Source organism: Cornus florida, unplaced genomic scaffold (assembly GCF_030987335.1).
Source record: "Cornus florida cultivar Cherokee Brave unplaced genomic scaffold, ASM3098733v1 CherokeeBrave_3.0.0_Hap2_Chr03, whole genome shotgun sequence".
NCBI lineage: Eukaryota > Viridiplantae > Streptophyta > Magnoliopsida > Cornales > Cornaceae > Cornus > Cornus florida.
In genome coordinates this window covers 677,929-692,952 of record NW_026775573.1, presented here as the reverse complement: position 1 = coordinate 692,952, position 15,024 = coordinate 677,929, and the positions used below count along the sequence as shown (strand labels likewise).

Genomic DNA, 15,024 nt, shown 5'->3' with positions numbered 1-15,024 from the left:
AAGAGATTGTTGAATTTTAAGGACTCTTTGAAAGTTTAGGAGTCCTTTTTGGCATTGTGTAGTTCTCTTGAGCTTAGCTCCCTTTTTGAGTACTTCTATACAATTGTCTTATTTATCAAAATATCTTATCAAAAATAAATAAATAAATGATCCCATTCACAACTTAAATTGATGAAGTCATTCTCAAAAATATGGAACACCATTAATCTTATTTCCTCACTTGGTCAATTTGCTCTTAAAACTATCAAATTCACGATATTAAACATCGAATCTACCATGACTGTTACTTTTTAATATAGATAAATATAGTTGATGAATTTCTACCTTAAAAAGATTTTCTTAGAATCATTAAATTTCACTCAAACTATTCCCAATAATCACCAAGTTTAGAATTGCTTGCTTAGGTTCAATCTTCATCTACCACAGAGGAGGAAGCTTCAAGCTTCGGTGGGAAAGCTTCTGTAAGAAGGTACTCACAGTTGGCAGACAATCTAAAAATTCCTCTAAATACCAAAAAAAGATCCATACATTTATGTTTCACACAATCATATCATATGCACAGAATTGTCAGCAACTAGCAGTATTAGATATAGCAGAAGAGACTAGGAGATGACGAAGTTTCAGCAAGTTGATAAGTCGCCTCAATATACAGCCACTTTTGCTTGTGGAAGTGAACATCAACAGCATCTCCAACACCGAAGTAGGGAATACAAAAATGTTAAAACCTTGTGGATATGAAGCTCCTCAATGGCCTATTTTCTTCAATCCATGTTTCCCAAGAACAGGATGTAAGCATCACCTGCGAGAATACAAAAACTTGACTTGTTAATATCTTGGTCACTGAAAATACCTGATAATTTTTTTGCATAATAGCTGAAACAGAGCATAAGGTGGCCGTTTCATGGCTTCCAATATCATGTAATGCATGAGGTTCATTCCATCAATATGTCAGCTAATTCAACCCAACAAAGCTTTAGTATACAACTATTCAGTGTTTGCAACACAAATCCATTTTGCTGTTCAGCTTTATCTACGTCCTGGATACCATACATGCTATTTGAATCATGAAGAATTTGATCATGATTAATTTATTCATTCTCGTCATACACAAACATAATTAGCCTAATTACCTAATTCCAACAACAATGAATTATTTTGCAAACCTTGCTAGGATGAGTAAATATTCATAATTTTATCTTATCATATCAAAAGTAGTTGTGAACTCCTTTGATTAGAATGTGGAATTAAATGACAGCATCATTCCTATTGTGATCGTGTTGAAATCATGTATAGGCCCAAGTCCTTGTCAATATTTAACATGTTTCCTTTGCCCCTGCACAACCTTTTTAACAATGAAATTTAATTGCAAAAAATGACTTACGATCCCTAAGCAAACATGTAAGCATTAATAATCCCACAAAAATTATATATATTACATATATATAATTGTCTTTTTAGTTTTTGACAAAAGATAATAATAAAAACTCCCAACTCCTATCCTCTCCTTTATAGTCATGCAAGCACTTATTGTTATGCTACAACAGCTTCAACATGTAAATTAATAGAGATATAATAGCAAAATTTGAGGTGCAACTGTCATGAAAATTGAATTAAGAATTTGTTGTCGTAACTAAGTTGGCCTAGTATTTTGAAGAGAGAGTTCTCTACAAATTGAGATACTACTGACGAATTGAAAAGCAGGCATGGTCATGAAGAGTAAGGTTGAAAGGATTTCAGAATTAGAGGCATAACAGCAAGCATATCAAGGCAAGAGTTTTCCCCCTTTTATTTTAGGTAATAATATTTTTGTGTTGATAGTGCAGCACTCAAGGGCCTTATGTACGTATAGGGTTGACGGCAATTGGTAATACCTGCAATAGAAGTTAACCAACGAGTCTACCTTTAAGTAGTATGATTCAGGGCTTGGTAGGCTTTTTCAGCTTCCGCTTTGACTTTCTTCTGAAAAAGACAAAGAACAGAAAAAAAGATAATAATTTGCTTAGGTAATTGCCACGAAGCACTGATAAATAATTCATAATTGTTGCTTCTTTCAACCATGTAAGATAAACTGAAACATGACCATCTTTCATGGCCACATTTTGCGGAAGGTCTTCATCCAAAAGTTACCTTTTAGTAGGTTTTCTGGCACCAAATACACCCTTCATTAATGTGTTTATATCCACCGAGCGTTCCTGCATGATTTTATCATGGTATATCTTGCTCCCAATCTCACTAATTTGTTCTTCCACTTCTTCCAGTGTCTTGTCCACATTAAGTGGCAGCTCCCCTTTCCTGATGACTGTTACACTAAAACCATTTGCTTTGGCTTCCCGGAAAGCATCCTATAGAAGGTTAACAACTGTTCAGAAGGAAATTACAAGGTTCTCATTTCAAGAAGGAATTGAGGTTCTCAACTATCCATACACATAATAGAAAATGAGTCAAAAACACGAAATAGTCAATTTGGTGCATTAATTACAAGAATTACAGGTGAAAGGAAAGAGGGACCTCCAATATGGTGGGCCATTTTATTAGTCTTTTGCGCCAAATTTTCAGTAATAAGATCATGGAATGTGTCTGTTAGGACTGCTGCAAAATTACTGAAAGAGGTGCAGAAGAGGAGGTATTATTTGATAACTAATCTGGTCATTCTGGCCCAAACAATCTTACATAATAGAAGATAAAGGACGGTCCTATTCTCTTGTTTCAGAAAAGCATATTTCATATATTCAATTAGGGATATCCTGTGTGCATCTGTAGTATCAAAGTAGCAGACGATTCACTTACTATAGTATAGCTACACCTATGCCAATTTTAAAAGATTTCTTAAACAGTTCACTATAGGAAAATAATATATTAGGGTTATTTTGGTTTGTTGATTACTCTGACCATGTCAAGGATTCAAGATAATGGCTGCAAAAAGTAAAATGACTGAGCATTCAAAACAAAAACTGGGAAGACCTAGCAATAAAGAAACATAACTATTTATTACCTTTGGCAGTCGTGCGACAACAAATGCATTGCCGTATCCTAGCACTTCCATATGAGTCTGTATAATACAGCAAAGATTTTTTGAATCACCAGGGTCCTCAAAAGCAATCACGTGATACGGTTTTGGATCCAATTCAAGATCTTTTGCCATCTCTAATGAATAAAAACCTGTTTTCTGCTCCCCATTTTCATGCGTGTATAATTCGATACACTGGAAAATAGAAAGTAGGCACAGAATTCATTCAGCAATTAATATATAGTAACTAAGTTGCACAAATCACTTATAAATGGGAAAATAAAATACATTGAGATTTTCAAATGATATACATCATATGAAAGAGAATTCTAAACACAGCCAATGACTCAACAAGCAACCACACAAAGATCTATTTGCATAGAAAAGCTATATATCAAGAAGATCATTAATCTTCAGAAGATATGAATTGAAAATAGATTTGTGCTATACCAGCCGACTCAGCATATCATTTTTCTGAAAACATAGAACCAAAAAAAATGCAGCCCAATCAAAATAAAATTATCTGACACCATTATCTTCTAAAATTGAAGAATTGGGTCAACATTGCAGAGGAGACGGGATAAACACTTACCAGTACAAAGGGAAGATCTAGCCACCACAAATAATCTTTTTCTTTTTCTTCTGCATATTCTTGGTACTTGCTCATGACAGCTTGTGGGCCAAACAATTCCATTTCTCTTTTGACCTTATTGAGTTTCTGTTCAATGAATTTTTTCCCCCTCTCAGGTAGTTTAGTCATCAGATCAGCTGCTTCCTGTATTTCTTTCTCTGTAATCCATCTATCCAAATCCTTCCCTATATCCTTCATGACAGCCTTAGTTTCAGGGTCCGTCTCTGCACTATAAGACTCCAGGAACCCTCGGGACCATTTCTTTGTATGCTGCCAGTATTCTTTTCCTGATTTTTTTCCAGTTCTTACAGAACCATCACTGGATTCTATGACTGTCTTTGGACTTCTTGAATCTCCATCCTGAATTTTTGTATTTTGATTATAAACCGTTGAGGTAGTGGGAATATTTTCATGGATTGGAGATTCTTTTGATTTCTGAAGCGAATCATGGCTGTCCCTAACAAGGTATGAATTGCTGAGGTTTTCAGCGACAGGAGCCTTCCTTTGTTCCGCAGAATTATTGAGGAACTCAAGATTTTTATATACCTGGGGATCTTTCCAGCGGGGTATAATTTTATCTGGTGAGTCATACACACTAATGCCATCTACAGGAAATGCAAGGAATTTGATTAACATCACAACTTTGAAAACTTTAAATGACATGTTATAGTATCCCTATAATTACTCAATAACAACCTACAATATTCAAGCACCATTTCATCAATCAAGTCTGAGAATTTTTAATGAAAAAATATAAATAGAAGTGCAGGGGAACAAAATCAACCATGTGTACGATAAAACCTAAGAAAATATCAATCTATTTGGTGCTGCTCTATTTTTTCATAAATATCAGTTACGACAAGCTCACATTCCAACAGGAACTTGAACTCTTCACCTCTTCCTTTGGAATGGCAAGAGATACCACTCAAGCCAACGGCTGGTGTCTAGTATGCTGCCATATATTTGAATTTCATATTTTAATATATTAAAAAGACAAATTATCCGGTTTTGGTCCCGCTACAACAGGATCTTGGGTGGGAGGACTTGAGACAGACCTGACTTTCGTTTTTTCACAAAGTGGCTGCTTTGAGGCACAAACTCGCTCCAATAGAACTGATTTTCTAGCAGTAAACTGGTGAATCAGGCAATGATCCTCATTTTATATATTAAAAAAAAATAATTAAAAAATAAAATTAAAAAATTAAAAAAATAATTAAAAAAATCACTCCTTTTATCAGAAATAAACAGTGAATCAAAAGAAAGCCAAAGGAAATCAAGTACCTGCTCCATAATCAAGGTTTTCAATGTTAGAATGGAGCCATTCATGCAGATTCAACAGTTTGTCACTCTCTTTCTCAACTTTCCTCTCAAGGCCCTCAAAGAACATAAGTTTATCTTCGTCATCGATCAGATAAAATGGATCACGCCCCGCTAGCTCATTTTCTCGGACTTGAAATACTATTTCTCTAAGCTTATCATCTTTCATCCACTCAAGTTCGCCATCATCTTCATCAAACCTAGGCTGTATCATCTCAGAATTTAAGTTCAACTCTTGCTTAACTTTATCTCTTGCAACCATGTAATTATCTCTAAACCCAACTCCAATTTTCTTCATTACTGGCTCAAAGTCGTGGAAATTTTTTTCAATCCAGTTCTCACTCACTGATGGTACAGTTTCAGTACTTTTGCCATTGCTTTCACGATCTAAGGAAGTTCCAGGATTTTGATGGTCAACCATTTCATATCCTTCCTCAACATCTTCAGGATCACTGTTCGTGGTCGAAGTAGATGCCTTTGTCTTCAGACTGGAATCTCCGCATGCAATTGCAGCAGATCTAGAATTCAATGGCCCACCTAAAATTGCATGTTGGAACGGTCTGTTGTCCTTGTCCATTTCCTGGATTGTGTTGCTAACTGTGTCTCTTTCTCTTGGTAATGCTAAAACAGAGTGTTCATTCTCTGTAATGCCACAATCGCCTTTATGACCTACAGCTCTGGCCTTTTGAAGATCAGTCACGCTATATTCTGCATCAGCAGCTTCAAAATCATTAATTTTGGTCGTAACATATTCCTTCAGACTAGAATCCTCGCAAACATTTGTAACAGGTGTTAGATCTGATGTCTCAGCTAAATTGGAAGGGTCAAATACTTTGTCATCCTTGGCTGATATCTGGCTTGTGTCTCCATCTGTCGCTTTTTCATTTGGTAGACTTGAAACAGTGTCACCTTCTTGCATGGTTTTAACTTGGGCTTCTTGGTTCAGTTCTCGTTTGTAGCTTTTTTGAGAGAGAAACTTCCTAGCTTCCTTAACTGACCGTATGATCCTTGGTTTTCTTCTGATGGAACTTTTCCCCAGCTTTTGACTGTTAGCCGTATCAAAGGATGGGTTCACTTTGATCATATTTGACAAATTTAAACCACCCTCTCTATCTTTCACATTTTGTGTAGTGCTTTCACCATCATTTGAAACTTTCATGTTTGAACTATCAGAAAGACTAATCACCCTGTATCCTGCACCAGCATCTTCGATATCATTATTTTGGGTTGGAGCAGATTCTTTTCTCTTAAGAGTAGGATCTTCACAAAGATTTGTGGCAGGGGTAAAATCTGATGTCCCATGCAGATTGGAAGGGTCAAACACTTTGTCATCCTTGTCCAATCTCTGGGTTGTGTCATGATCCGTCTCTTTCTCAGTTGGTAGAATTGAAATAGAGGCATCTTCTTGCACAGTTCGAAATTGGGCCTTTCCTTCTGGCTCTTGATTCTCATGCGTTTGAGAGAGGAACTTCTTAGTTTCTTCAACCAAACATATGACCCTTTGTTTTCTTACAGAATTTTTCTTTGGCTTGCATAATTGAGTGTTAAGAGTATCAAAGGGTTGGCTCACTTTCACTGTCTCTGATAGCTTTAGATCATTCTCTCTATCTTTCACATCTTGTGTAATGCTTTGACTATCATTTGGAACTTTCTCTCTACAAGTATCAGAATTTTGCATATTACTATTATCTACTATTTCACTAATATCATCACTTTTTGGATTGTTGAAAGAAGTGGACACTGAGGTCCCATTAAGACCTCTTGTTTTGCCTGAATATCCATTAGAAATGTCATTCAGAGAACTCACAACCTCTTCTCCATGCTGTTTGACCACATCCTTTTCATTGGACAACTCACTCACAGTTTGATCATCTTCATTGTTATCACTTGGTGAAGGATCTCCCCTCTCGATCTCACGTGCACGCCTTGCCATTGCTCTGATTTCCTTAACTTTATTATTGAAATCCATAGATTCTGTAGTTCGAGTACTAGAAAATTCATCTGATGCCAATTTATCATCTGATGTATTTGCTCCCAGAATGCTATTCTGAAGTTCTTCCTTATCAAGCTTAGGCCTGTCAGCAGACACCATCTGTGGTTCCACAGAACCCTGAATAACTTCCACACTGCCCTTCACCAACTTCTCTTTCTCCATTCTTGATTTTAGTTTTCTCCTCATCATTTCTTTCTCCAACCCCGTGTACTCTGCCTTATCTTTCCCACCAGTAAACAATCTCTTTGTTGCCCAAAACATAACAAAACCGCACAACACTACTATCCAAATTCTCGAGAGCTTTGGAAATAAACCTTGCTGAAGAGTACCACTAACATCCCGAACTGCATTAACAAAACCAGATTGTCCATCTGAAACTACATACTTAGCCACCGAACTATTCTTGGAAAGCATGCTAGTCCCACTCTCTATTTCTCTAGCTAAATTTTTTGCATGAGAGATCTTTGATTTCACTTCTGTTAAGTCCTCAAATTCACTCTTCTTATACAACGAAGGCTCGATTCCTCTTCTTCTCAAGATTTCGTCCTCATTAACAACAGCCCTTTTGACATTACCATGTGAATCTTGAAAAATATAAAATATAGGACCAAACCCAATGCCCCAATCCTCCGAATCCTGTATAAACTGACGAGCCCAACCTTCCAATTCGTTCAATGGAACAGATTCACCCATTTTTAATTTGTTCACTACATCTTCAATACCCCCATAATTAGAACTATAATTAGCCTGTTTTACACTATCATGATCTGATTTATATTGAAAATTCTCGACATGATCAAAACTATGACCTGGGTTTTGAAAATCAGAATTTGGGTCATAAATTACCGGATTGGGACGCACCTGTTGTTGTTCAGTGAGCTTTTTTCTGAGCGAGTTTCTGCGATTCGTGGGTCGGCCGAAATGAGCTGAAATTCGGAAATTTCTGGATGTTGAGTATGGGAGAAGAAGAGGGATTTCGGAGTTGGGTCTGTTGAATCTAAGTGATTTTTTGTTTCTCCATGTTGTGATAGGAAATTTGGGAGTAAAAACTGAAACCCCAGAGAAAATTTGTGAGCTGCTTAGGGTTGTAGAGTTGAGAAGCTCCATGGACGAAGACGGAGCTCACCAGAAAGACGACAACCCAGCGGTTTTGGTTTTGAGTGAGAGAGATGTGCTTAAACCCTTGATAAAGCCTATTTTCGGGTTCTGTAGACGGGTAGCCAATAATCCCAGGTTAGAGGAATTTGGAATTCAAAAACAAAAAAGAAAAAAGAAATTGCAGTATCATATTTGTTCCAGAAATGGGGAGGAAAATATTAAAAAGGAGCTCATACTTTTAAAAACAAATAAATTTGTTAGAATGTTTTGTTCATACGGAATACTATTTTCTTTCTTAAGTTCCATTTTCTTTTCTTTTGCCTTATAAACTATTTAATATTTATACAAGAGAAATTACTTTCGTATTAGGAAAGTTGGCTTAATTCAATTTCCTATTATAAGTGAATTTTAAAATATATATATAGGTAAAGAAGAGGAACTTATTACAGAATTTGTTTGGCATTATGATTCAATTTTTCGAGATTTTTTAATAAAATTTAGAATTTGTAAAATAAAATAATAATAAAATGGTTTATGAAAAAATGAGTTAAAAAAAAGTCTAAATATCACAAAACAATAGTGTATAATTCTTTGAAAAATATTTTCCATTTTTAGAATTTTAGGATGACTTTTTATCTTGTTAGGAATTAAAAACCTTAATTGTGACCTTTATTTGATTTTAATGAAAAGAAAATGATAAGAGTAGTTCGAAAATTAGAACGTCCTTACTGGACATCATATTTACACAAGTGTAATCGTAATCGGACATGACTCTCAAACGCGGTTAATGAAATCTTAATGAAATAGGCTGATCAAATGTCTCATGTATAACTTTGTTTAAGTTTACAGTCTAATGATCACATACAAACATGAGGATTAAGTTTGAGTAGAAATGAGTTGGCAAAAGCGAAATTCTGTGAAAAAAACAATGTTCAAGTTTAAGCAAAATACATTATAAAAAAATAAAAATAAATAAAAACTTCTTTCTCGCCCCCAAACCATTCCCCCCAAAAACCCACAACCAAAACACAATTGACACGTTCAAACAGAAATGCCATACTTGAACGAAAATGAACTAAATACAACCGTTTTTCAGAGTACCAAATGGCACAATGAAGAGCCAAACAGAACTTGCATTACTCGAAGGAGCATAGCAGCACAAAATTGAAACATATTATAACCAGAATCATCACAGAGAAAGATCTTCATTACCAAGGAAAAAACCTTATTAACAATGTATAAGAAAAGCTACAACTTCCAGCTATTCAATTCGTATTTCAAGAATTCTCAAATGTATTCTAACCACTAATAACATTAGGAGCAAGTTCATCACACACGACAGAGAGCAATGGAAAGCAATACAACCCCCAACCAGTCTTTAACTGCAGAGGTTGGGTATGCATGCACCGCCATCTGGGTTTTGCTGTTCCTTCCATATTCGTCCTGTCACTCGGAGTTTCAGTTCTTTCCTGTCCCCTCCAGAGAAGAATAGTGCCATATTACGCTGTATAATAAGGCCATCATGGCTGTCTCTAACCTTCCTGTGGCTATCCCTTATGCTTCGTGGGGTGCCCTCAAAAATAAGTTTTCGGCCATTTCCCCCCACCTCCAAACTGTAACTGTAGTTTCGAGCCTCTGTCTCATCACCCATGAATCGCAGAAATGCCATATAAACAGGAGCCATTCCTAGCTGAAAAGCTTCAAAATGGAGGCAGAAGTAGTGACCGTAACAATTGAAAACCTAAATAAGGAAACAGAAAGGGAAAAAGTTTTAGAATATAATAAATATAGGCAATTTTGAGTATATGATCAACTAAAAAGTGTAATTAATGTTGAATTAACTCTCCTGCTGCCATTTATATTAAGAATGAAGTGCTCAACATTGATATACCTAATAACCATTAACAAAACCATGGTAGTACTTGCTGTTATTTGAACAAATGGCTTATTTGATGCATAGACCAAATTTTCAGGATGCTTTCATGTACTGTGACCCAACAAAAAGAATTTGGCTCACACTTGGAACATTTAAGTGAGCCCGGTGACCCAAAAGTAATACTTAGCTCCAACCCTACCAGGATGCCTTCATGTAAGCATTTATGTGACAAGTCTGCTGTATAATTTTACAGTTTTTTTTTTTTTTTTTTTTCAAAAAAGAAGAAGAAGAATAAGAAAAGGAACCGCTTTCTACTTGGATTAAACCATTCCGAAATCACTTAAACCATTTTTATGTGACTATTATATTACCATCAACTGTAGAGTGAGGCTATCTCCTTGTACGGTTGAAGATGAGTATTATTCATGACCCAGAGGACACTATTTTGTTCATTAAGAACCATCATATGTAAAAATTAGTATCATGGGCAAAACCAAAAAAAAACAAAAACAAAAAAGCAAAAAAAACAAAAAAACAAAAAGTACAACAAAAGAAAATAATACTCACAGTGAGCATCCACGTGGCATTTTCTACTTCACGTGGATTAGACTTGACATAACGATGGTTGAATGTGCATCCAGAGTGCATGTCCACCTTGTGTTCATCCCTCAGATGAGCAACCAGGTAAGGGATATCCCCAATAACCGAGCACTCTGATCCAGCATATGGACAGTTATATGGCCTAAAGTTACATATGGCCTCATGTTTGAGCTTGCTGTAGTAAGGAAATATCTCGGGGCATCCAAGGGAGCAATACTTGCAAGGCAATTCAAGTGATTCGGCTACCTTTTCTAATGCTAGACACCTTATATCACCAAGCTCCTGTCTACAAGTGGGACATCGGTTCTGTACCCTTGTTTTACAGGTGGAACAGAGTGTATGCCCATTGTGGCACTGCAAAAATCAGGACTTATAAGAATCAACATCTAATTTCTTTCAAATGGAATATAGTAATCAACAAGAATGCAATATTTGCATGTACTAGCTTAGGAGAAAAAAACATTTGTATGTACTAGTGAAATAGCAAAGGACAGTACTCGCATTGGTCATAAGGAATTAAAGATTCCCTAATTAGATCAAGCAAGATAACAGTTTTGTTGTATATACTTATAGAGAAATGGACAAGATTTGGGGACCAACCTCGTTCAAGGGCATTTGCAAGCCAAAATTGCCCTTAACTGCAAAGAACAACACCAAAAAGGGAGAATGCTGTCTTTGCAATGGAGGAGAAATGAAAGGAACAAAACTGTAGAGCGGATATTACGGGAAAACCACAGATCCAGTGTGCCCCGGAGCACCAATGAACATACATAGCAGGTGCATATATATATATTCGTATCATCCATATGTGTTTATGAATGTAACTCAACAGTAATTAAATATAGTATACTGCTTAAAAATTAGAGATGGTCAAAACCCAGTGGTTGCAAAGGGAGTATGAACAAGTGAGTCTTACCACAATCTTCCATATAACTAAAATCTAGAACTTTAAAAGAAGTTGTGATGAATAGGAAGGGCAATCAGTTCATGGTCAAATCTAGAGTTAATTTAATGGATTGGGGATAATTCTACACTCAGTCTGCTAAAACAGGGATGAAAAGCGCAGGGCCACCCCTAATAAAAAGTTGCAAAAATTGTTGGCCTACCAAAGCCAACTCATGACAAAACAAGAAGTAAAAGGATACTGAAACTTTCTAGAGCCACTATATCCTAAGCAATCCACAAATAATTTTTTTTAACATGGAACTGCCTTCTAGGGAGGGTGGGCCTTGACACAACGGTAAGGTTTGCTCCATTGTGACCTGGAGATCACGGGTTTGAAACCGGAAACAACCTCTCCATGTGGAGGTAAGGCTACATACATATGATCCTCCCCAAACCCTGCAATGGCGGAAGCCTCGTGCACTGGGCTAGCCCTTTTCTTTTGAACTGTCTTTTGGGGATACCACTGCAACTCTCTATGTATTAGTGCATTTCCCACCAAAATAGATATTAGAAAATCAATTATCCCATGAACCGCAATAGATGTTTCAGAGAGATTGATTTGCCTTCCACACTTTTCACCTCAATAAATCAATTATTTCCAATTCAAAGATGACTGCAACCCTACTTTCATCATAAGGCTTTCAACTTGACAGATAATACCTGTGAATCTAAAGGCCCTCTTATACCAGCCATAGATCTTCGATGTGGATGACTAAATCAAATTGGTTAGTTCTCCCTGATCTTTGTATAAAGTGAACATGACTATAAATAGATTAAGCTCGTTGCATCCTGTGTTATGCAGTTAAATATATACTATCACTTAACTAAGCACCATATAGGCATATACCACTATAATTTCAAAATTATGATATCTTAGCAAGAACTCAAGCTCACAATAACGTTTACAAGTTCATAAAAAAAACTTAGGTTATAACTTCTTTTTACAGTTATCTTAACCTACAAAGGAGAATTTTAGAGAAGAAACAATTCAGTATTCTCGACCAAGTATTGGTAAGGGCAAGACTGGCTGTCATTGGCTATTGCAACTTTTCTTTTTTTAGGTTCAGTAGGAAAACTCAGTCACTCTTCAACAACTTTATCCTGCACTAATACAATTCCTACATGTTTCCCATATGCTCCTTATATATGTCCTCAATTTTCCCACTAATAGAAAACCCATTTCTGATACTCACAATCATAATTTGCCACCAGAATTCAAACCCAGTAGATAAGTATAAGAAGAAGAATACAAGTTCCAGCAAAAAGTTATATACCAGGAAAACTGTCCTTTTTGAAACCACGGAGATCCATTCAAACAACCAGTATGAGCTATCAATAGTGCAACAACAAAATATTCACTCTCTCCAAACAATCATTTTCAGAAACTTTCAATTCAGAAATTGTGCAAGACTTCTTACCCAAAAAAGGGGGAAAATGTGAAAGAATTGACCTAAGTGCATAAAATTAATCAACCAAATTCCCCATAACCTAATCCAATTAAATCAACCAATCACCCAGAAATCCTAATCAATAATGCGAAAATAGAAACCTAATCAATAATTTTCAATATAATGCAGCAGCATTCTCCCTTAAATAGAAATCCCAAAGACAACCAAGTTCCTTACAAAAATCCAGAACCCCAATCGACCAATCAATTAATGAAGTAGAAGAAATAAGAGAATTGCAGAAACCAATCACCTAAATTGCAAATGGGTACCCAAAATCCAATCTTCCACATAAAACATTACGAATTCGACAATCCAACGGTAACGGAATTCAATTGAGTGAAAAAAAAGGTGAACCCATGCATTAAATTTGGAAAATTTCAGCAAACCTGGTGTATTGGAGGGTACATTGAATTGGTACAAACTGGGCATTCGAGAAGCTCATGGACACTTGTGGTTGGATGAATCGCCGCCATGGAGACAACGTTGTTGTGATTCTTCGAGGACGAAAACTGAGGATAATGATGTCGGATCTCATCCTCCTCCATGCCATCCGAGGATGATATGCATTCAATGTTATTCAAATCCATTCATACAACCTATAAACACATATATGTATATACTATCAAATTTATGAACTTATTCCCTTCAGTATATTATGAATTGCCACTCAGTTTTCAGGTACCTCAGCGACGAACAGGAAAACCCCGACAGAGAAATATATATATAAATATATATAGAGAGAGAGAGGTGCTTTTCGTAATGGGCTTCCTCTCTTCTTTTATGTATTTTGTTGTTTAAGAGAGCGAGAGAGAGAGAGAGAGAGACATAGGCACATAATTAATTATTAATCCTGTATCAGAATCATTAACCTTAAACACACCGTAGGTTTACAAAAATTGTGAAATGTACTTATCCAAACAAATGCTTTAAAATAAAATAAAAAGTTACACTGTATTTATATAAGATATGTATTATTTTTTCTTTTTTCAGCACTGTCCATATAAAATATGCATTATCCAACTAAATATATATAATTTAAATTTATATGTATATATATTTTGAAAAGTAAAAAAATCACATGAACATGTATAAATACATCACAGTACAATAATCAAAACGATTAAACATTTTTTGAAATTATCATAAAAAAAATGAATATAATTTATTAATCTTTTCATAGGTCTACCACGTGCACATTATTATAGGTGTTACATGGCTAAATCGTCAAGGGGCTAACAATAGAGTAGTACGATAGGAGGAGGTTAGTTCAACAAAGGTTGGAGGTTATTTTTTTTATTATTATTTTTTATTATTATGAATACAAAAGGTTGCAGTTGATAAAGGGATTGGGTCCAAAATTATTAGGGCTAGTGGCCACTCTTTGTATGATAGGCACCTACTATAATTGAAAGAAGGTATAGTGTCGTATCTTTAATGTCATGGTCCACCATCTACCTGTTTCCATCTCAAGCTACGTATTGAATTAATTAATGAACACAACACACTGACACTAGGATGGGTATTGTGTATGTCATTCAATCTTGATGGGATGATTGAACCACTTTTATGTTGTGCTGGTCTTGCTTGTTGATTTCATGATCATCAACAAGAATGTGTTTGCTCAATCCATGTCTTCAGCTGACAACAAGAAGTCATCAAGTTTGAAGTTTTACCCATTTCATGTTTTGGTTAATTTATTAGGAATCCCTCCTAATAAGAATGAAATCATCAAAATAAAGATACAGCCACTTATATGTTCATCTGAGGAGGTACGTTTATTAGCCCAATGCTATGCTTAATTTCAGAATTATTCAAATCGACTTGATTTCCCTATTACTTGTGTAGCATAGATTTTGCTATGGCATGGCCTGCATCCTCAGTTCTGTTTTTCTACTTTCAACAAGCACTCGTCTTAAAAAATAAAATAAAAAATATGGAGTTGCATTATGTGACATCAAAAAGACAGATTGTTTACACCAATATATATCTCCTTATTATGTAAACATGCTTTGAAAATTGTATACACACAAATTTCTCTTAAAAATTCCCCGAAAAAGATGGCATATTGGTTCATAAATATCTAGATAACTGAATACCCTGTATAATTTC

The 15,024-nt window shown here is 35.6% G+C and overlaps 2 protein-coding genes across 4 annotated transcripts; both read right to left on the bottom strand.

Annotated features, from left to right (window-relative positions):
* Positions 1-479: 479 nt before the first annotated feature.
* LOC132298900 (uncharacterized) lies at positions 480-8,279 on the bottom strand. Of its 3 annotated transcripts, none has more exons than XM_059795248.1 (6): positions 4,920-8,269; positions 3,600-4,243; positions 2,993-3,202; positions 2,128-2,342; positions 1,901-1,959; positions 480-799 (listed from the first exon to the last, which is right to left on the bottom strand). In XM_059795248.1, exons 1-5 carry the CDS (start codon positions 8,053-8,055, stop codon positions 1,917-1,919), a joined length of 4,248 nt encoding a protein of 1,415 aa, XP_059651231.1. In that variant the 5' UTR covers positions 8,056-8,269; the 3' UTR covers positions 480-799; positions 1,901-1,916. The 3 variants fall into 3 exon arrangements, with proteins under 3 accessions (XP_059651231.1, XP_059651230.1, XP_059651232.1); XM_059795247.1 differs by having other exon boundaries at positions 1,872-1,959; positions 4,920-8,268; XM_059795249.1 differs by lacking the exons at positions 480-799; positions 1,901-1,959 and having other exon boundaries at positions 2,128-2,359; positions 4,920-8,279.
* A 941-nt stretch (positions 8,280-9,220) lies between these two features.
* On the bottom strand, positions 9,221-13,720 carry LOC132298899 (E3 ubiquitin-protein ligase SINAT3-like). Its single transcript, XM_059795246.1, has 3 exons — positions 13,302-13,720; positions 10,490-10,876; positions 9,221-9,787 (listed from the first exon to the last, which is right to left on the bottom strand). Exons 1-3 carry the CDS (start codon positions 13,500-13,502, stop codon positions 9,425-9,427), a joined length of 951 nt encoding a protein of 316 aa, XP_059651229.1. The 5' UTR covers positions 13,503-13,720; the 3' UTR covers positions 9,221-9,424.
* Positions 13,721-15,024: the final 1,304 nt, after the last annotated feature.

Coding starts and splice junctions, on each gene's coding strand:
- LOC132298900 (XM_059795248.1), bottom strand. CDS start 8,055: ATGGAGCTTCTCAACTCTACAACCCTAAGCAGCTCACAAATTTTCTCT. Junction 3,203..3,599: donor TAGATCTTCCCTTTGTACTG/GTAAGTGTTTAT, acceptor TCTATTTTCCAG/TGTATCGAATTATACACGCA. Junction 2,343..2,992: donor TTGTCGCACGACTGCCAAAG/GTAATAAATAGT, acceptor AACCTTCTATAG/GATGCTTTCCGGGAAGCCAA.
- LOC132298899 (XM_059795246.1), bottom strand. CDS start 13,502: ATGGATTTGAATAACATTGAATGCATATCATCCTCGGATGGCATGGAG. Junction 10,877..13,301: donor TGTACCCTCCAATACACCAG/GTTTGCTGAAAT, acceptor TGATTTTTGCAG/TGCCACAATGGGCATACACT. Junction 9,788..10,489: donor ATGCCACGTGGATGCTCACT/GTGAGTATTATT, acceptor TTCCTTATTTAG/GTTTTCAATTGTTACGGTCA.